Source organism: Fusarium solani (genome assembly GCF_023522795.1).
Source record: "Fusarium solani strain SB1 chromosome Unknown bctg00000000, whole genome shotgun sequence".
NCBI lineage: Eukaryota > Fungi > Ascomycota > Sordariomycetes > Hypocreales > Nectriaceae > Fusarium > Fusarium solani.
Genome location: NW_027072157.1, coordinates 3,444,342 through 3,463,258, shown reverse-complemented (window position 1 = coordinate 3,463,258; position 18,917 = coordinate 3,444,342). Strand labels below are relative to the sequence as shown.

General features: G+C 54.5%; 10 protein-coding genes across 10 annotated transcripts; 6 read left to right on the top strand and 4 right to left on the bottom strand.

Moving 5' to 3' along the window:
* Window positions 1-100: 100 nt before the first annotated feature.
* MRS44_001106 (uncharacterized protein) lies at window positions 101-684 on the bottom strand (the record flags this gene model as incomplete). Its single annotated transcript, XM_046267630.2, has 3 exons — window positions 101-222; window positions 278-405; window positions 470-684. 3 exons carry the CDS (start codon window positions 682-684, stop codon window positions 101-103), a joined length of 465 nt encoding a protein of 154 aa, XP_046139002.1.
* A 531-nt stretch (window positions 685-1,215) lies between these two features.
* MRS44_001105 (uncharacterized protein) lies at window positions 1,216-1,853 on the top strand (the record flags this gene model as incomplete). Its single annotated transcript, XM_065623559.1, has 4 exons — window positions 1,216-1,232; window positions 1,278-1,301; window positions 1,355-1,477; window positions 1,526-1,853. 4 exons carry the CDS (start codon window positions 1,216-1,218, stop codon window positions 1,851-1,853), a joined length of 492 nt encoding a protein of 163 aa, XP_065480003.1.
* A 142-nt stretch (window positions 1,854-1,995) lies between these two features.
* MRS44_001104 (uncharacterized protein) lies at window positions 1,996-2,932 on the bottom strand (the record flags this gene model as incomplete). The annotated part of the gene is made up of 2 exons (XM_046279326.2): window positions 1,996-2,586; window positions 2,642-2,932. The coding sequence occupies 2 exons, from the start codon at window positions 2,930-2,932 to the stop codon at window positions 1,996-1,998; spliced, it is 882 nt and encodes a 293-aa protein (XP_046139000.1).
* Window positions 2,933-3,413: 481 nt separating this feature from the next.
* Window positions 3,414-4,617, top strand: MRS44_001103 (uncharacterized protein; the record flags this gene model as incomplete). Its single annotated transcript, XM_046275071.2, has 3 exons — window positions 3,414-3,609; window positions 3,662-3,935; window positions 3,993-4,617. 3 exons carry the CDS (start codon window positions 3,414-3,416, stop codon window positions 4,615-4,617), a joined length of 1,095 nt encoding a protein of 364 aa, XP_046138999.2.
* Window positions 4,618-4,825: 208 nt separating this feature from the next.
* MRS44_001102 (uncharacterized protein) lies at window positions 4,826-5,667 on the bottom strand (the record flags this gene model as incomplete). Its single annotated transcript, XM_065623558.1, has 3 exons — window positions 4,826-5,020; window positions 5,076-5,410; window positions 5,607-5,667. The coding sequence occupies 3 exons, from the start codon at window positions 5,665-5,667 to the stop codon at window positions 4,826-4,828; spliced, it is 591 nt and encodes a 196-aa protein (XP_065480002.1).
* A 1,321-nt stretch (window positions 5,668-6,988) lies between these two features.
* MRS44_001101 (uncharacterized protein) lies at window positions 6,989-12,424 on the top strand (the record flags this gene model as incomplete). Its single annotated transcript, XM_046270480.2, has 5 exons — window positions 6,989-7,010; window positions 7,449-10,451; window positions 11,201-11,629; window positions 11,699-12,054; window positions 12,104-12,424. 5 exons carry the CDS (start codon window positions 6,989-6,991, stop codon window positions 12,422-12,424), a joined length of 4,131 nt encoding a protein of 1,376 aa, XP_046138996.2.
* Window positions 12,425-13,068: 644 nt separating this feature from the next.
* Window positions 13,069-13,522, top strand: MRS44_001100 (uncharacterized protein; the record flags this gene model as incomplete). The annotated part of the gene is made up of 4 exons (XM_046267629.2): window positions 13,069-13,079; window positions 13,165-13,219; window positions 13,284-13,366; window positions 13,429-13,522. 4 exons carry the CDS (start codon window positions 13,069-13,071, stop codon window positions 13,520-13,522), a joined length of 243 nt encoding a protein of 80 aa, XP_046138995.1.
* Window positions 13,523-14,218: 696 nt separating this feature from the next.
* Window positions 14,219-15,385, bottom strand: MRS44_001099 (uncharacterized protein; the record flags this gene model as incomplete). The annotated part of the gene is made up of 1 exon (XM_046275070.2): window positions 14,219-15,385. The coding sequence occupies one exon, from the start codon at window positions 15,383-15,385 to the stop codon at window positions 14,219-14,221; it is 1,167 nt and encodes a 388-aa protein (XP_046138994.1).
* A 798-nt stretch (window positions 15,386-16,183) lies between these two features.
* MRS44_001098 (uncharacterized protein) lies at window positions 16,184-17,447 on the top strand (the record flags this gene model as incomplete). Its single annotated transcript, XM_046267628.2, has 4 exons — window positions 16,184-16,471; window positions 16,522-16,801; window positions 16,852-17,054; window positions 17,109-17,447. The coding sequence occupies 4 exons, from the start codon at window positions 16,184-16,186 to the stop codon at window positions 17,445-17,447; spliced, it is 1,110 nt and encodes a 369-aa protein (XP_046138993.1).
* A 605-nt stretch (window positions 17,448-18,052) lies between these two features.
* MRS44_001097 (uncharacterized protein) lies at window positions 18,053-18,862 on the top strand (the record flags this gene model as incomplete). Its single annotated transcript, XM_046273468.2, has 1 exon — window positions 18,053-18,862. The coding sequence occupies one exon, from the start codon at window positions 18,053-18,055 to the stop codon at window positions 18,860-18,862; it is 810 nt and encodes a 269-aa protein (XP_046138992.1).
* Between the last annotated feature and the right edge of the window lie 55 nt (window positions 18,863-18,917).

Genomic DNA, 18,917 nt, shown 5'->3' with positions numbered 1-18,917 from the left:
TTTATAGCAACCACCCAGAAAAACAACAAAAAAGCAAAGTCCCAATCGCCGGTTCTCGTAGTAAATCAATCTCATCCTTCTTCTTCTGTTGTTTAATGCTTCACCTGTTCTGAAGCTTGGAAATCTCGTCGAGGAGATCCTGGAGGTCCTCGTCCTTGATCTTGTCGGCCAGTGACGGGATCAGAGTCTTTGCCTCGTCGGCGTTTTCGCAGCATAGTGAACCTAGATCAATGTCAGCTGGCCCTCCGCCGCGAATATTGCTGTTGAATGGCCGTACCCAGCTGCGCGCGCTCAAACTTGGCCAGGTTCTTGTGTGCGCTGAGGAGGCGCTCTACAGCCTCGACATTCTCCTTTTGCGTGAATCGGGCGAAATGGTCGAGGTAGGTGAGGGTCTGGTTAAGCATTCTAGCCGGTAGAACCACATGTCAGCCTGTCCAATGTAGTAAGCAAAGAAACAGGGCGCCATTACTCGGTCTCGTTGACGTTCTTGCGGTCGTTCCGTCGCTTGGCGACCAGCGCGTTCAGAACCAGGGCGGCTTCCGAGAGGGTCAAGGTGTCGACCTCTTGAAACTCGCCGAGGTTGAGGACCGTGGATGCCTCCTCGTTACCCGGGGGCGGAGGCTTGGGGCGCGAGGTTCGGGGATGGTTGATCCTCTTTGGCTTGGGAGCCTGGCCGTTCTCCATGGTGGTTATGGTGGTAAGCTTTTGGACGTGTGGTTAAATTGGAAGCTTGTATCGGATCGCGCGAGGCTGACGAGTATCGTTTACGGTGCGCGACGATATGCGCGAGGTGTGGTTTCGGAGAAAGACGTGTTTGATTGTTTGCTGTGTCGAGGTTGCGAGAATGAAAAAGAGGATGGTTGGCTTTCTGAGGTCAAAGGAAAGGATGGATTGGAGGGCGTCCTTGGTTCCTGGTGTACGTACCCCAGCTTAATGAGTGGGGCCCTCTCAATGCCAGCTGGAGTGCCAGTGGATGGAGTCGCGTGGCGGTCCCAGTCCCAGCCAGCTCGTCCATCATATCAACCCCCCGAGGAAAGGAGACGATAATCAGCGAAGCCTGAGAGCATCTAGAGATCTTGTTTGTGTGATTAAACCTTTGGCGATAACTACGCGACTTGGTGTGTACCTATACAAACACGTATTCCCTGCTCACGGCTAACATCTCATAGCTCCATCTCATCCTTCCCTCTCACCCTGGCTCATAGCTGGTCTCCCATGATATCGACGGACTGGTGAGCCTCAAGGGCTAGCGGAGCTTTACATTATACAATTAATAGGTCGTTGCATAAACAAAACACGATGTAAGTGTATGTCTCATCACTTGGTCATCGCAGCATTAACCCAGGCTTAACAGGACCGTCTTTGCTCTCATCATCATCAACAAGGCCGGCGGCTTAATCTTCAACAAGAACTTCCAAGATGGCCTCCAACAGATCAGCACAAACGACTATCTAGTTCTTGCCGGTACATTCCATGGGTAAGTCCCCCTCTCGCATGGGGATATCACCAGCTCACAACGCCTCAGCGTCCACGCCATCACGGCGCGCCTCAACCCCGTCAAGAACCTGCCAGGCTCGACACCCCCAGGCAACAGGCCAGAGCCCTCATCAGGCCTGGAGGTGCTAGAGACGGAAAACTTTCGCATGCAGTGCTTCAATACCATCACAGGCACCAAGTTCCTGCTCTTCACCGACACCACACAGGCCAACGTCGATGTCACCATCCGCAGGATCTATGACCTCTACGCAGACTACGTCATGAAGAACCCCTTTTATTCACTCGAGATGCCTATACGCTGCGACATCTTTGACCGGAAACTGTTGTCTTATATCAGGGAGATCAATAATCGATAGACATGGGAATAGCAAGACAGATTCACCGAGTAGCAGAGGATAATGTGTGGTTATGGCTTTCATGTTCTTGTCGTCGTCTAAACCCCTAGCCCGTGTCTATTGTACATGTACCGCGGCGTCGACATAGCTGGATCGCAATCTACTATGAAGTATCCATCTTGTCTCCGTCGCCTTTCTTATCGCCCTTGTCTTGGCCCTTCTTGTCGTTGGATCCGCTGCCCTGGCCGGATTCGTCCTCCTCCTTGACGCCCTCCAGCGATGCCTTCTTGGCAGCCTCCTCCTCCTCGCGCGCCGCCTTCTCCTGTCGGGCCTTCTCTTCCTCCATACTCATGCGCAGAGCGAGAGCGAGTTCCGGCTCCATCGCGGGGTCAAATCCAAACTCAAACTCCTCGTTGCTGCCACCCGCACCTCCAGCGCCGCTGGATCCGCCAGCATTCTCGCCCAGGAGGATGGGGGTCGAGATCAGCTGGTCGCTGAGGAGCTTGGCGCTGGGAGGGATGACGACCAGGTGGGAGCCTTCACTGGTCTTGACGGTATCGATAAAGAGCTGGAGCTTCTTCTGGGTGGTGTCGTCGTCGAGATCGCCAAACAGGACAAAGTCGATAGTAACATTGGCCTTCTTCATCTTCTTGGCCAGCGTGGTGAGTTCCTTCTCGGATTCCTCGATAGGGGAGCAGACGAAGACTATTATTCGCTGCTTCTGCGATCGGTTCTGGCGGTGCTTCAGAGCAAGCTATAGGAGGGGTCAGCATAAGTCGACAGAGGGCATCCGGACAACATCAACGTACAGCAGCCACCTGAATGCCTGTCTTGAGGTGGGAGGAACCTCCAATCTTCTTCTTTGTCCGATGCAAGCCCTCGAGGATCTTGCCCTGCTCGGTCGTGAGAGTCACCAGCACCTCTGGTCCCTTGCCGCCCATGCTCATCAAGCCCACAGAGGACTCGGGGTTGCCTTGTGTGATGGTCTGGAACGTGATGTTGACGGCGTCTACTTGCGAATCGAATCGGGTGGGTTGGTAGTCGCCATTTCTGCTGCTCTCGCTGTTGTCAACGACAACCATGACCGCCTCGAGAACCATCTTGGCTGCCTGTCGGGACGCTGTGAGAAATGTCCAGGTGGTGCGAGTATAGGAGGAAGATTGAAGGGGGATAGAGAAGACAACAGATAGAGGGTGCGCTGGTGTTGGTGTTGAGCTTGGATGGAGGTGAGAAGGCTAGAGGCAAGCGAAGCTCCCCAGTGTCGTAAGGCAGTTCAGCCTGGCCGTGTCTTGAGCTAGGTGGGTGGAGGTACAGCTACCTGTCTACAGCAGTGATAAGCGCTAGCTGGCGGGTAGCGATACCTGAGAGCCTCCGCGCATTCAATGCTTGCGTCAGGGAAGCTTGAATGCTTACCTAATTCGGAGAACCCGCCCAGCTTTGTTTACTTCCCAAAGGGCTCCACCAAGATCTTAACCAACTTGACATACGCGCCCGGGGTAGACAAACCCAGCGACTTCTTCATCATTCTTGTCACGCCAACGCATTCTACAGACGCGCATTGCGCCTCAACGACAAGACAAAATGGCTCCCGTGCGATCGAAGAAGCAAGCTTCAGAACAACCACTCACATCACCGAGAAAGCTGGCCATGGCCGAAACGGTTCCTCTGCGGGCAGGGAGCCCTTCAGCATATCCACGAAGCCCTATCAAGAGGCGAACACCGGGTACAATCACCATGCAGCAGAAGCAGGCCATGATTGATAATATGCAGCTTGAGAGTACGCGATTTCAATATCGCATCCAAAGACGCGCGACTGACCTGCATCCCAGTCACCGAACGCGCTCGACGATTGAGAGCCCAGTACAGTTTCATGGCAACCACCGTCCGTTCACGTGTCGAAATGCGAATCAACAGAATACCCATGTCCATGAGGCACGTCAAGATGGGTGACCTACTTCAGAAGTTCCTAGAACAGGAACAACAACGAGCCACAAGATCTGCGGCTCTTAGGAAAGCGGTTGCGACTCGGACAAGCCCCCAGAAGCAACTTCATTCCACTGCACACGCCGCAAGGACAATGACGCGTACCAAGAAGCGTATGAGGTGGGTGTTTATCCAAGTAATTGAGCCAATAACAACAAACTAACACATCCTTCCTAGCGATGCCATCTCAGGAGACAAGGAAAACGAGGTCGAGCACAACGAGAATGCGAAAAAGAGGATTCGGGGTGCACCAAACCCAGACATCGCTCACGTTCGACCTGCGCAGATTCTTTCGCCAACATCGTCCAACTCGAGGCTGGCGAACCGGTCTCGGCCAGCCTCCCCCGTCAAGTCTGGCATTGCGCGTCCAGCCTCGCCGCTGAAGAATTCAGGAACTGCACGCTCAGCAACAGCCACAAGCATGCTTTCCAGCATGGTGGAAAAGGCAAAGGCCACGAGAGCAGGAGTTGCACGCAAGGTGACGACCGCTTCAACTGCTAGCACAAGCTCAACCAGCACCACGGCCGCTACTCGAACCAGGCGGGCAGCAACAACGACAGCTTCTCGAGCGCCTGCTTCCAGGCCGACTACGCGGACTGCTCGTAGATCCCTTGCTAACAGTGAGACAAGCGAGGCCAGCTCAGGAACCGTGGTGAGGAAGGGGGCTGCATCCCGAGGAGCTGCAGCCAAGAAGACTGCTGCGAGCTCCGTTCGCAAGGGCACAACAACAACTACCAAAAAGACTGCTGCGAAGTCCACTGCGACCACGGGGACGGGACGAGTGCTGCGGAAACGCGCATGAGGCGAATTCTGATGAAGCATGAACTGGGGTTGGAAACTGTTTGATTTTCTCTGGATCGGCGTTAAGGGGATGGCGGAACACGGTGTACAGGAAGGGTTTTGGGTTAGCATACATGAAAACTGCGAACGCCCAGGGGAGACAGTATATGCGAGCATTACAATGGCCAGTTGAGGCCTTTTCAATGACGAATGGCTTTACACGCGCTAATCTATGCGCCTCCCTTCTTCTTCTTCTTGTCCTCGACAAGCTCGATGTGATCCTCTGGTATCTCCTTGTACTTTTCCATCAAGAACTCCTCCAACTCCACGCTAACATCACCTTGCACCACAATTTCCTCTCCTCCACCAGGGAGTTTGGTTACCGAAGAGCCGGTAGCAAATTTCTTGCCAAGGTCCTTTGCAACCTGGGACCGGTTCAGTACAGAGACTTGACATGTGTGAAAGAGTTCGCGGACTCACCTTCTTAAGTTCCAAACCGAATGCTTCCAGGCCTATCACGGCCGTGACAAACTTCTTCTTGTTCCGCTCGATACGCTTGATGGTGACGACGCTCTTGGCCAGTTTATCGGCCTGCTTAGCCTCGGCGGCCTCAGCCTTGGCAGTCTTCTTCTGGGCGTCCTTTGCGGCTCGCTTCTGGGCCTCTACGGACAGCGACGCGGTGGCAGCCTCGAGGGCCTCTAGCATTGGGGTTATCGCGTGATCATTGGCGTTGGTGTCTGGGGGTGGTGAGGCGAACCTGCGGACCAAATCTGCTCGTACAGGGCGGGCTCGTGCTCCTGCAGCCACTCCTGGCACTTTTTGACGGTGCCGCCATACTCGCAATACTACTTGGACGGATCATTCAGCTCGGGGGGGTCTCTCTCGAAGCGTGGAAGCTCGTCAGGGGGGAGGTGTACCTCAGGAGGCAGGGTGCAAACTGTAGGCACATGGTCAGATATTGAGCTCCTTAGGAATCGAGATTGGATGAAAGATAGGAAAGCAGACGCGTACCACCGCAGTAAGTGACATGACGGCCCTGAGGCTCGCCCTCGGGCTGTTCTACATCGGCCATGGGTATTGTGGATGTGGGTTGGGGTCAAAAAGTATGGGTAGCAAAAAAAGCTGTGCTGTGTTTGTATGGCGAGACGCGTTGCTCGTGCTGGATCGACGACGACCTTCGGCCCATGGCGGGGTAAATTTCATGGAGGGGCTCGCATTGAGCTGGGCTGAGCGTGCGAAGCCGGGCCGGGGACGGCGGGGCCGTGACGGAGCCCAGCTCTAAGGGCCTGAGGCAGCACGGTCCTTAACAATTTTCTCGATCTTGGTGAATGTCTGAGGCATCAAGATCTTGTTCTGCACGACCTGTCCTGTTTAAGGCTCTGGCCAAGTCTCTCACATCGCATGTCACAACCAAGAAAAACGGCTATTGATGACGCTAGAGACTGGGGCGCATTGGAACAATATGCGCGCATGCAACCTCGCGGAACTATTGCTTCTTGAGCCCCCCACCGATGCATACAAACATCACACTCTTGTCACGCACAGCGGGTAGAATCTACCACCCGTTGAACCCCATTGAACCGGGATCCATTGGATCCCAAGGCCAAGTCACACGGGAGGGTCTCGTCACTTTTCCCTGCTTTCCTGATTTGTTTCTTCAGCCCTGGTCTTTTCAACCCTGCTCGTCTGCAATAGGCATCTTACGGTCCAGGGTCTGGATCTTGCGCTGAAGCCTCCGCCACTTCGCCTACGACACCCTTGCTTGGCAAGACAAACATTCGGATCAAACTCTTGTCCAGCGGGCCGGCTTGATCTCTCCGGTCATCCATGGATGTTTTGATCGATCAAACACGGCCGCCTAGGTTGGCCTGAGATTTCACCTTGGAGAGTTCACAGCCACTTGACAGCATAGAGTCCAGACCACCCATGCTGAAGGGCAGCCATATCGTTCGGCGACCACCCGTTCGGGCCGGCTCTGCTGCATGACTTGTATCAATCGAGCGACCGCATCGTCCCGTCGTGAACACCCGTCATGCGTTCAAGCTGGGCTATCACAAACCGGTACGGCGTTCTCGCAAGTCGACGTGATGCAGGCCAAGGAGATTAGCCGCCGAGGAAACGCGCTACACTTCTCATTGGCTGCATAGATGGATTCGACGGCCCAATCATCTCTCACGCCCGTCACAGTCATCACAGCTTCGCGCGCGCAACCAAGCTTGACCCCTGTCAACCGCTGTCATCTCAAAATAGCAGTCCACGATATTGAATTTTATTGGTTCTTCTCAGTTACTAGTCGCTCGATAGCGGGGATTAACCAGCCCAGCGACCGGGAGTCGATCCCACCTTGACGCAACCTCTTCTGTGTCTTGTCTACCGCCAGCACGACGCTCACCATGGCCTCGCCGCTCTTTGCCAGTCAGCTCCTCCAACAGACGCTGAAGATGCCTGTCCCCGCCTCCGCCTCGCCGTGCCCGCCGCATGCAACCGGGTCTGTCGACGCATCGGCCCACTTCAAGGCCGCTTCGAAGACCTAGACTCGTCAGCTTAGATCTGCCACTGCAGCTTCTTGCCGCCCATTCATTTCGAATAGCCGCCCCAGAAGTTTACGTTAGGCTCGGGCAATTCTGGGCCAGTCCTTTGCCACTTAAGACTATGGAAGTCCCCCGGCCAGCGGCCTGGCCCCCATTCCTCCACATTCCCTTCTTCCGCCTCAGCCCTTTCTCGTTTTTGTCAGTTTGCAGATCACTTTATAGAAGCTTCGTTGACCGAAGCATCCTGTCGTTTACACAATACCCTAACCACGGCGCCGGCCGTCGATTCCACCGTTACTATCACGACTAATACACACATCAGCCTTGCGTTTGGCCCTTGGCCTTGAGACAGATATCGAGGATAGCTGGCTTGGAAACGCGGCAATGGCTGATGCCCAAAACCGATACTACCCCCTGGACTCTTCGCTGGCTCGAAGACACAGGGGAAGACTTAATCCCATAATTGAGGAGGACAGCGACGATGGTGCGGGCCAGAACAGGGGCAGAGCGAGACGTACAGATGAACTCAAGATCGAGGCATGGCTCACACCGATAAGCGATCACTTTCCCACGCCACGAGGAATTCATTATCTGTCTGCTCCCGTTCTCCCATCTTCGCCCTCCACCAACTCGGTTACCGACACCTCCCCGACGGCGTCCACCAACCCCTGGAACCGCCAGAGCGTCATGACCGAGGCCACCGAGTTTGAGGATCTCTACGATGTGACGGATGAGGATGAGGAAAGTTTCCCTCCATGGAGGGACTCTCTGAAGTCGAGGCAGGCCCCGACTCAGCAACCCTCAACCAAGCAACCGACACGGCTTATCATCCCCCAAACACCTAGCAACTCTGTTGAGACGTGGTCCGCCGTAGAGAGCATCAAGAAGACGTTGGCTTCTCCAGTGCCTCTAACTCCTTCCGCCAAGCTCCCAATGTCACCAGCCCAGGTGACATTCATGGACCAGCAGCATGCCACCATAACACCAACCATGTCAGCGCCTCCATCTCTCGACGGTAGCTTGACATCTGAGCAGCTCGCGGCCATGAGCGCTCCCCCGACTCCTGTCATGGAAGGTGATGATACAGCCGCTGAGGATGCTTGGTCTGGAGTGCAGCTGCAGCCTGGTGCTCTGGCTACTCTCCATGCCCTCTCCAGTGGAGAGAATCCTCACGAGCAACCCGCTCAGGTTCTTGAAGTTCCCCAGCCTGAACCGGCTATCAGCGAGATGCGACAACACCGACCACGACTGATGACAAACCTCCACCCGCTGCAGGTAGATGGCAGAAGCTTCTCTCCCAGGCGAAACCGACAGTCGCTCGCCGAGCTGACAAGACTCGACATTCCCTCGCCAAGCAACTTCTTCTCTGGCTTGTCTCCCCGGTCCCGGAATACCTGGCACATCCCTTCCAGGACCCCAGAGGAGATGGCTCCTCCAACCTCGACAACCGCTGAGCAGTTCTACCGATGTCCCTGGAACACGACAAACACGACTACCTCGGTGCCTTCCATTCCCGTTCGCAAAGACTCTGCCGAGGAGTTCTACCGCAATGTCAGGTTCACACCCGCTGCTCCCTCGGAGGCCATTGTTGAGCAAGTCATCGAGTTGAAGGAGGAGGATGACTTCTCGGATGATATGCCCACTGCTCGCCCTGCCTTTGCGCACAGCACGGCCGCCTCTACTGTCGAGACCCCCAACATGCCGCCTTCGCCTATGGTCGAGGACGCCCCTATCGAGATTGTCGTCGATTACGATCCCGACTATGCTCGCAAGCAACAGAAGGAGGCTCTCGCACACTTTGACCGTACTGAGCTCTGGCTTGGTGCCCAGCGAGCCTACCTCCGCGGCGTGCAGGACGATACCCCTGAAGACGAGGGTGGCTTGAACACTATTGCTGAGGAAGCTGAGGAAGATTCCCCGAGAAGCCCCAAGATTCAGCTCCAGCTTAAGCCTCAGCTCCAGCCTGAACAGCCCGTTACTTCCAATAGGAAGACAGTCCGCTTCTCCAACCTCATCTCGACGTCGGAGCATCCCAAGCGCCTGCCTTCCATGCTTGTTCGACGAGAGTCTGCCTACTACCGAGCCTTCCAGGACTATGTTGTCCGCATCCATCGCCAGGATGTCTTTGTTCACCAGCTCGCCCGCTTCGAGGCCATCCAGGCCCAGCGTGTTTCCCTTCGCGATGCTCACCGCAACCAGCTGCTCGGAAAGTACCAGCTCAGCGTGGTTCCTCAGTCTGCCAAGAAGCGACTCAGCGCCAACGTCGCTCGTGGTGATGACACCATCGTCGACGACCCTGAGAAGCTCCGCCGGGAGAAGGAGGCCGAGGCCATGAACCAGATGACCGTTGCTGCTTGGCATGTCGCTGCCATGAAGATGCTCAACGGCGGTCGTCTCATCTCTGCCCCAGTGACGAAGCGACTCGCTCGCCTCTCTCGGGTGGCTCCCAACGAGAATGGTGTGACCCGCGATCGCGCCAGGGTCTTGGATCTTGGTGGACAGGCTACCTGTGACTGGGCATGGCACTGCGCCCTCCAGTTCCCGACTACCAAGGTCTACACCGTCACCACCAAGGCGATCCGCCAGTTGTCCAACTGCAACGTGCGCGGACCTCCCAACCATCGCCAGGTGGCTGTCGAGCGATTGTCTCGGCTCCCTTTCTCAGACAATTATTTCGATCTCATTTCTGCCAGGGAGCTTCACAGCATCCTCAAGTTTGTCGGCGAGAACGGTGAAGATGAGTGGGAAGGCTGCCTCAAGGAGTGCATGCGTGTGCTCAAGCCTGGCGGCTATCTCGACTTCTCCCTTCTCGACTCGGACATCATCAATGCCGGCCCTGTTGGCCTGGCCAAGAGCGTCGAGTTTGGCTTCGCTCTCAAAACTCTTGGGTATGATCCCAACCCAACCAAGCTGTGGCTTGGCCGCCTGGCTCGCGCCGGCTTCCAGGATACCCGCCGCATCTGGATGTGCTTGCCGATGGGAGCCCGGCGAAGCATGTACAGGCCACCCACCCCTCCTCTGAAGGACAACGTCAATGGCGAGGAGGCCAGGACGTGTAGGCTCGAGGCTATGGTGATGGGTAGCAGCGATGACATCGCCAGCGCGTGCAGCCTTGTTGGTGGTTGGAGCTGGGAGCGGTGGCTGCTACGCTGCGAGATGGAAAAGGTCTCTGGCGAGCTTCGACTTGCTGACACGGTGACGACGGGTGCTGCCATGGAAGAAGCTGGCAAGTGTCTGGATGGCGTCGCCGCAGTGTTCGAGGAGGGTCGAAACTGCAAGTCAGGCTTCCGCATGCTCACCGGCTATGCTCGGAAGCCCAGAGCTGGTGAGACCATTAAGATTGGTCTACGCGGGTAATTGGGGAATAGTCTTTGACGACTCGTGGAGGATCTCCTTTGTTATATGCCCTCGCTTGACAAGTATTATATATAGACGACTGTTTGCTTTTGGGTATGGGACATGGGACGGGATATGGGATAGGGGATACATGCATGATATGGGATACAACGGATGAGGCATGATGAGGGATGAGATGATGCGTGGACGATACCTTCACGCTTAATTGGGGGGATAGGCTACGATATCCTTGTTCTTGGGGCATGCCTCTTTTGGCGAATGGGGTTTGGATACATCCATGTTGTGTACTTACAGATACCATTGTTAATAGTGCAGGGCGTGGTGGTTCTGATCTCGAGATACAGATGGCTAAATACAATGCCTTGTCTGGCGATTGTTCAAGTTTAAATATGTTTGTGGTTAACTTTCTCCTCGCCATTAAATACTTTCATATGGAGGTTACCTTATAGCTATGCTCTCTCGACTTTTAAAGTAGTGAGTTGAGCACGCATCTTGAAGTCATCCAGATCAAACCCCAGCCAGAAACTCCAAATTAAATGAGGGACCCGACTGTTCAGACTAAGTTTAATGAAACCAATTGAATCGCATACTGAATAATATCTAGAGTTTACTTAACAATAGCTTCAAAAGCCAAGTTAGTAGATGACTGACTGCATGCTGCAAAAACCCGTCATCTCCACCATTTGATGTAGGGTAGGTAACTCGAATCAAAGGCAGGTTCAATTTTGCTGACCATTCACAACCTTCAAGACGGGAAACGCCGGCGAAAAACCGGACCCACCATCGAACAGCTTCCCTCGAGCAGCTCCATCACCATCATCGACTGCCCACGACATATTGAAAACGACCTCCCAGCCTCGGATCGACTCTCCTCCCCTCGCGACGGAAACAATTCTATTATGTCGGGAAACAACAACTGGCAGGAGGAAGCTATGCGGCGTCTTCGGCAGATGCAGCAGGCCCGCGGCGGCTATGGTGGAGGCGGCCCTAAGATGCCTCGAGCAGCCGGCGGTGCCGTCTTTGCCAGTCTGCTCATCGCTGGTGGTGCTGTGGTCCTGTCCAACTCGCTGTTCAACGTCGATGGTGGTCACCGGGCTATCAAGTACCGGAGGATAAGCGGTGTTAGCAAGGAGATTTACGCTGAAGGTAAAAGAGATGACCCTCGGGCGATTCGGTAGTCGTGATCAAGAGCTGGAGGCTGACAAAACCGGACAGGAACTCACATCAACATCCCCTGGTTCGAGACCCCGATTGTGTACGATGTCCGAGCGAAGCCGCGCAATGTCGCCTCGTTGACGGGCACCAAGGACCTGCAGATGGTCAACATCACCTGCCGTGTGCTTTCGCGGCCCCAGATCGACGCCCTGCCCCAGATCTACCGGACACTAGGCGCCGACTACGACGAGCGCGTGCTGCCCTCGATTGTCAACGAGGTTCTCAAGAGCGTCGTCGCTCAGTTTAATGCCAGTCAGCTCATCACCCAGCGAGAGATGGTCGCCAGGCTGGTGCGAGAGAACCTTTCCCGACGAGCTGCCCGGTTCAACATTCTCCTCGACGATGTGTCTCTGACTGTATGTATTATGCAATTGGCTCTAGTGTGCACAGCTAACGGGATACTAGCATCTCGCCTTCTCCCCCGAATTCACTGCCGCCGTCGAGGCCAAGCAGGTGGCCCAGCAAGAGGCTCAGCGAGCGGCCTTCATCGTCGACAAGGCGCGACAGGAGAAGCAGGCCATGGTTGTCAAGGCGCAGGGTGAGGCACGCTCCGCCGAGCTGATTGGCGAGGCCATCAAGAAGAACAAGGCCTACGTGGAGCTCAAGAAGATTGAGAACGCCCGGCAGATCGCCGCCCAGCTCCAGGAGGCTGGCTCCAAGAACAGGCTGCTGCTCGACTCTGAGGGTCTCGGCCTCAACGTGTTTGAGAATAACGAAAAGAACTAAAGGCAGTAAAGAAAGAGAACGGGTGGTGTATCATGGAGAGGTGTGCCCGGGTTTAATGCAAATCTCCACTGTATGTCTATCAATGAGGGCTGTATTATTATGAATAACGAGGTAGTAAAAGAGACTACCTATTCTGCTCTAAGTTGTTTTCATGTCAGATCGGTTCGTTTCATGATGGTTATATGATTGAGTACCAACCTATGAATGCCTGTAGTTTAAGTGAGCGAACCACAGTCAGATACTCAAACAGATCGAATGCATTAATCATCTGCATCAACACACCATTACCATTCATCGTACGACAACGATTCCCAACTGTTTGAAGCCTGAATCGCTGGCACGTCAAGATCCCAGCAGCAAACAAAGCCCACCTAAACAGGCATCCATCCCGCTCTACCAGGGTTGCCCCTCCTAGTCTAACCTTCCAACCTAGCGGGAAGGGAAGGCAACCAGCCCGAACTTAGTAAAACCCCACCATCAATCAGCAGCAGCACCTCACTCGGCCCAACTGCCTTCTGCTTCCTCTTAACATCAGCCTCGCATACTTTTTTCAAACTTCGCACGACGACTCGTCGCATCTCGAAAGCAAATCTTTCCCTCGAAACATCCAGACTTGAAATTCTCCCACTTCAACAACCGCAAACATGTTGATCAAGTACGTCACGATACCGCTTCCCGACAGCTCCCATAACCCCCACCACGTCATGACGACCGAGAGAGCTAACCGCTCTGCAAAATAGGGTCCGCACGCTCACCGGCAAGGAGATCGAGCTCGATATCGAGATGGACTACAAGGTACTGCCGCGCGCGCACTGAGCTTCAAGGCAAAAAGAGTGCATGGACTGACCGCCCGCTGCAGGTCTCCCAGATCAAGGAAAAGGTGGAGGAGAAGGAGGGTATCCCTCCCGTTCAGCAACGTCTGATCCACGGCGGAAAGCAAATGTAAGCTTTTTTACACTCCTACAGAATATGGAGGACGAAAATGCTGACAAACATGACTCTAGGACGGACGACAAGACGGCCGCTGAATACAACCTCGTCGCTGGCGACACTCTTCACCTCGTCCTCGCCCTTAGGGGAGGACGATGGCTGGCTTAGACAAAATCACCCACAGCGACTTAGAGACAACCGAGAACCCTCCTCCCTCCTGATACGGCTATCTGCGCTGGTCATGGGAACAACAAACATGAGGCTGCATTTCACCGGCGTTGGACAAGGAGGGACGATGCGCAACATAGAACAGGTGGACTTATTGCGTGTGTGTGTGTGTGTGTGGTCGCAAGAGGCCGGCCAGCATCATAAATGACTTGTGATGTGACGTTGAAGGTGAACCGCGGCACTGCGCAGCATGCTGTTATGAGTTGTGTGTTGCTTATACCCAACAATCACCACCACGGGCACGGGGAGAAGCGCTGGGAGAATGCGCCCTGCAAGCTGCTGTCGTTTCAACGCGGGTAGTTCTCTGTCAATTCCAGTCATGCCTCTACAGAACTCGCTCGCTCCAATATGTCCCCGTTAACCCTTCCACATGTTGCCTTCTGATATGATACCTGGTACCCAGTGTCCAGATCCTTTGCCATATTTCCATTCTAATAACCGGACTGAACCCATGATCCGAATCCACTTCCCGTCCTTGAGGATAAATCAAACGCTTATACCTGTACCCGTTTCCTCTATACTACACCCGTCTGTAGTCTCTGGCTTACAACCAGGCAAACTGACCCATTAATCCCAAACAACGCCGTTGATCCGTGGCTCACAGAGAGCGATTGACAAAGAAAATAAGAATGCACTTCAAGCCCTCTTCTTTGGCTTCATGAACACATCCACCGCCTTGCGCTTGCGAGGCATGGGTAGGGGTGCTCGGGCAGGAGGAGAAGATGACGGCCCAGGGTCGGCACTCGGTGGAGGGGAACTCTGTGTTCGAGGGGGTCGCTGCGAGGGCATGGGTGGCTCTGCTCGCGGCTTTGAAGGCGCTGGTGCAGAGGATGTTGTGGTTGACGGCTTGGGTCCTTTGTAGCTGTTTGAAAGAATACCGGGCCGCTTGGTCGGAGCCGTCGAAGTCCGGAGAACACCTGATGACGAGCCGGGTCTCTTCTTGAGCAGTGATGTGGCAGACGACTTGGCGAAAGATTTGGGAGCTGGCTTGCGAGGAACGGGTTCGGGCTCATCGTCCTCATCTTCATCAAACAGATCATCGCCCTGATCCGATTCAGAGTCCGAAATGAAGGTAGCTCGCTGCTCATGAGCCAGCATTGCTTCAGAGGGCTCCGAGGCTTTAGGAGTTTTGATCAAGGAGGGCAGAGTAGATCTCCGCTCGTCATTAACCATGGCGGCGGGTGCCCTCCTGAGCGCTGTGATGGCGTTGGACGCAGCGGTTGGCCTAGACAGTTTGCGGTGGATGTTGGAAATCTCCTGTGTCTCGCGTCGGATCTTGCGCATCGTCTGCGCGCCCGTCTTTGTCTTTGTGCGACTGCCCTTGTTGAATGTGAAGGTGCTGCTGGAGGAATCACGCTGGCCCCATGGCCGCCTCGGTCCGATCTTGGCTGCCAGGCCTGGCAGCAGTCTCCTGTCGACGATCTTGCTGGTGTTCTTCTCCTTGTCCTGCCTGAGCCCGGCGAGGGCGTTCATGAGTTTCGCCTCGCTCTCTTGGAGGGCATTATCGTGGTCTTTCTTGTACTTTTTCCAGACGCGGAACCAGCTCTTGGGGTTCTGGGGCTTGTATGCCTTGGCTTTAACTTCCATGGGGAACTCGCGTTCGATGATCTTGAGCCAGATCTCGCCCGTCTCGCCCTCGACCTGGGGCGAGTTGAGCTCGATCTTGCGAAGCTGATGTGCATTGTCGATGCGGAGGAGGATGGGGCGGACGGTATCATAGGGGAGATAGCCGACACCTTCAAGCTCTCGGATGTTCTTTATGCATGCCAGGGTGGCAAGCTCCATGAGGGATTTGGGAGGCATCTTGGACTTGGTATATCGATTTCGAAGACGGATTGATATTCTGATTCTTGCGCTCGGTCGAGTATCGGTTGGACTTGTCTGTCTTTAGGATGGCGACGGGAATTCGGATGGTGCTGACTGGAGAACCGGGGTTGGTTAAGGAAGTCGAATACGCGGCCGTTGAGTGTGTCTGAGTGTCTGAGAATAGAAGGGGAATGGATCAATCAAGAAGGGGAAGCAGGTGTAAACAAAGACACCTTTGAAGGATGTTAGGCAACTTTGAATGACAACACCATGATGACCTGTAGGCATGAAATTGGTTGGGGGATGAAGGATGATGTTTAAAGAAAGGCAAACACCTTTATATCGAGGCTGAGCCACGACGTAGCCGTCGTGTCTGTGATAGGCAGGAAGGTGATGCGGGTGCGGGAAGACAGGTACGTACCCGGTGAAAGAGCACCTGCAGCACGGGGGAAGAGTCTAACCCCGTTGGGACTAAACCGCCCAAAGGCCGTGAAGCTTTCTCCGCCGGCGCTGGGTGGCTCGTGCGCCCGGGCGACAGCCTCAGCGAGGATGAGCCGCTGCTGGCCCATTTCGTCACTGCGAGACTTGGATTGCCTGTGAGCTTCTTTGTCCTCCTGCATACATCACCAGCCGCCCTCACGTCTGGCCGTTCATTTTCTTTCTCTCTGGCAAGGTTTCGGTCGGCCTTGTGACTCCTCTTTATACCACTTCTCCGCCTCCGACACACTCTCAACTTTTCCTCCTTTCACTCTCCAGCCAGCAGCCGTTCGCTACAATCCTCACATACCAGCCAACATGACCGAACCTTACATCAAGTCGGAGGGCTACATCAAGCCCGACCCGGAGAATTCTGGATCGCCCGCTCAGGTGGACGAGGATGATCTCTACGAAGATGCCGGCGATCTCGAATTCTTCGACAAGAACGCGGCGAATCGCGCCTTTGAGACGCTGTACCTTGCGCGCGTGCCTCGCTACATGTGGGATGCCTGGATTAAGCTGACGGAGCGATTGGGCGATGACGACGAGATCCGGATTGGAACTTTGCGCACCTGGACCGAGCAGAAGCCCGACGGCAGCGCAAATGTATGCATTTCGCTCCTGACGGCCAAGTTGCTATGCTGACACATTGATAGACCAAGCTGAGAATGCTTCTTTCCGATCAATGTCCCGAGCACCAGATGCTGCCGCGCGAATACGATCTCGAAGTCCTCGAACCCAACGTCAGCAATCATTTCATCTTCAGTGAAGAAGATTTGCCTGGCTACAAGGCGCAAAACAAGGCGCGACACGAGGCAGTCAACGCGGGCATTCCGAACTCGCTCCTGAGGAAACCCAACAACAACGGAGGCTCGGATCGCCCCAGCTATGATCGGAGGAGCAGATACCAACCATACTACCGCAAGGCTGTCCCTAGTGAGTTACGCCGAACCAAATCTTCAAACCATAGAACTGACTCGTGGCAGAACGCACAAAGATTTTCGGCAAGATTCACTATGATGTTCGTGTCGAGCCTCGTGACGTGAGGGAAGAGGAGCGACTTCTCGCTCAGCGCCTGCAGGATGCAGAGCAGTCCAAGTCGAAGCTCAAGATTATTAGCAGAAACAAGGCTTCGTCCATTATCAACCCTGGAGCTACCGGGTCAGCCAGCTGGGGAGGAAACTTTATCGTAAGTCTGCTATTCTCTGCCTCTGAGTGTCGGCATTGCTAACCGGCAATCCAGAAAAATACTGCACCCATCAACAAGCCCAAGAAGGGAGAGGTCTTCAAGGCTGCCCGTATCCCCGAGAACCAGCTTCTGGATCTCATTTTCGAGTGTTTCCGTCAGTATCAGTATTGGTCAATGAAGGCGTTGCGTCAGAAGCTGCAACAGCCCGACCAGTACTTGCGCCAGGTGCTCGAGAAGGTGGCCGTACTCAACAAGAGTGGGCGATTCGCAAATCACTACTGCCTGAGCGATGCCTACCGTGACAAGGGAGGCGCAGAGTCCAAGGAGGCGGCTGCCGAGCCCATTGACGACGACGATGATGAAGAGATGGAGGATGTCCTGCCTGTGTCCTAGTACCGAGGCAAGTCTACATCTTTTTCGAGGCTGGGCAAGTTGAAGTGTTGTGTTATATTGGAAGGGACCAGTTTTGGGTCGTGTCGGAAAGAAATCAGGACCAGGGGTTTTAGAGCGTGATACCCTTTTTCTCTCACAGATTATTACTTGCTGGATGTAATGAGTCTACCTAGCGAATGTTTTGTTGCTACTACCAGAGCCAGCGCTTCCAGTTGATGCAATAGTGGGTGACTAAGTTGGGCTGCTTGGCGAAGGAGGCCATTCATTTCTCGTCATGATCCAGATCCACTCCTCCCTCTCTGAGGAGTTGAAGCGCACAACTACGTAATGGGCTTCCCCGCAGTTACAGCTTCCAAGTTGGTTAGAGGGTTTAAGAGAAAATGAAAAATGGCTTGATCAGGTGGTTTACGTTGTTTACGTGGTTGAATCGAGGCGAGAGTTGCTTTATAAGGTCTTGTCAAGCCATAACCTGGCCTCAAACCGACGGTTGCAACCCTCACCTTCTCCATCGCCATCAACATCACTATCCAAACTTCAACCACCAGCACCGCGCACACAACAACTTTGATTCGGCACTTGGCTCGTTATCAAGACCCTTTGCAAAGATGCATCTGATATTCGACTTTGACGGCACCATTACTCAGCAAGATACAATCGGCGAGCTTGCGCGGTCAGCCATTGAGCTGCAGAGACGGATCAGCGGGGATGACCTCCAAGCCTCGTGGGACCAAGTGGTTCAATCTTATGTCGACGACTATCGGAGCTATAAGAAGAGTCACCCCGCTCAGGAAGACGCTCGTACTTGTGTCGACGATGAGATTCACTTCCTTTCGGGCTTGAAGGACGTCGAGGAGACTTCCTTGGCGCGTGTCGCAGAGTCTCGAATCTTTGCTGGGCTAGACGCCGAGATATTGTCGCAAGCCGGTGCCGAAGCTGTCAAAGAAGGAAGAATCAAGATCAGACAAGGCTTTCCTGAGATTATAAGCCTGGCGAACGAGCGAGGATGGAGCGTGAGCGTCGTGTCGGTGAATTGGTCACGCGCTTTTATCCGCGGAGCTCTTCGGCCACACATCCTTGACGTCGTCGCCAACGAACCTGCAGCCGATGGTTCCATCACGGGCCCAGAGTTTCTAAAGGGCCGAATGACGAACGCCTGCGAGAAGCGCGAAGCCCTGGAGCATTTGGTCAAGGAGAAGGATGGTAGGGTGGTTTACTTTGGAGACTCGACGACGGATATGAAGTGCCTACTGGGAGGAGGAGTTGTGATTTCAGATGAGGACGATTCTTCACTGTTAAAGACGCTGCGGAGGGTGGGAGTTGCTGTTCCGCACGTTGGCGAACAGGCTGCCGACGTCACGGTATCTTGGGCAAGGGACTTTCAGGAGGTACTGAAGAGTGGCTTGTTAGACGGATAGGGCGGATTCGTTGGACGGATTTGTTCTTTGAAGCTTTGAAATAATGTTTGCTCAA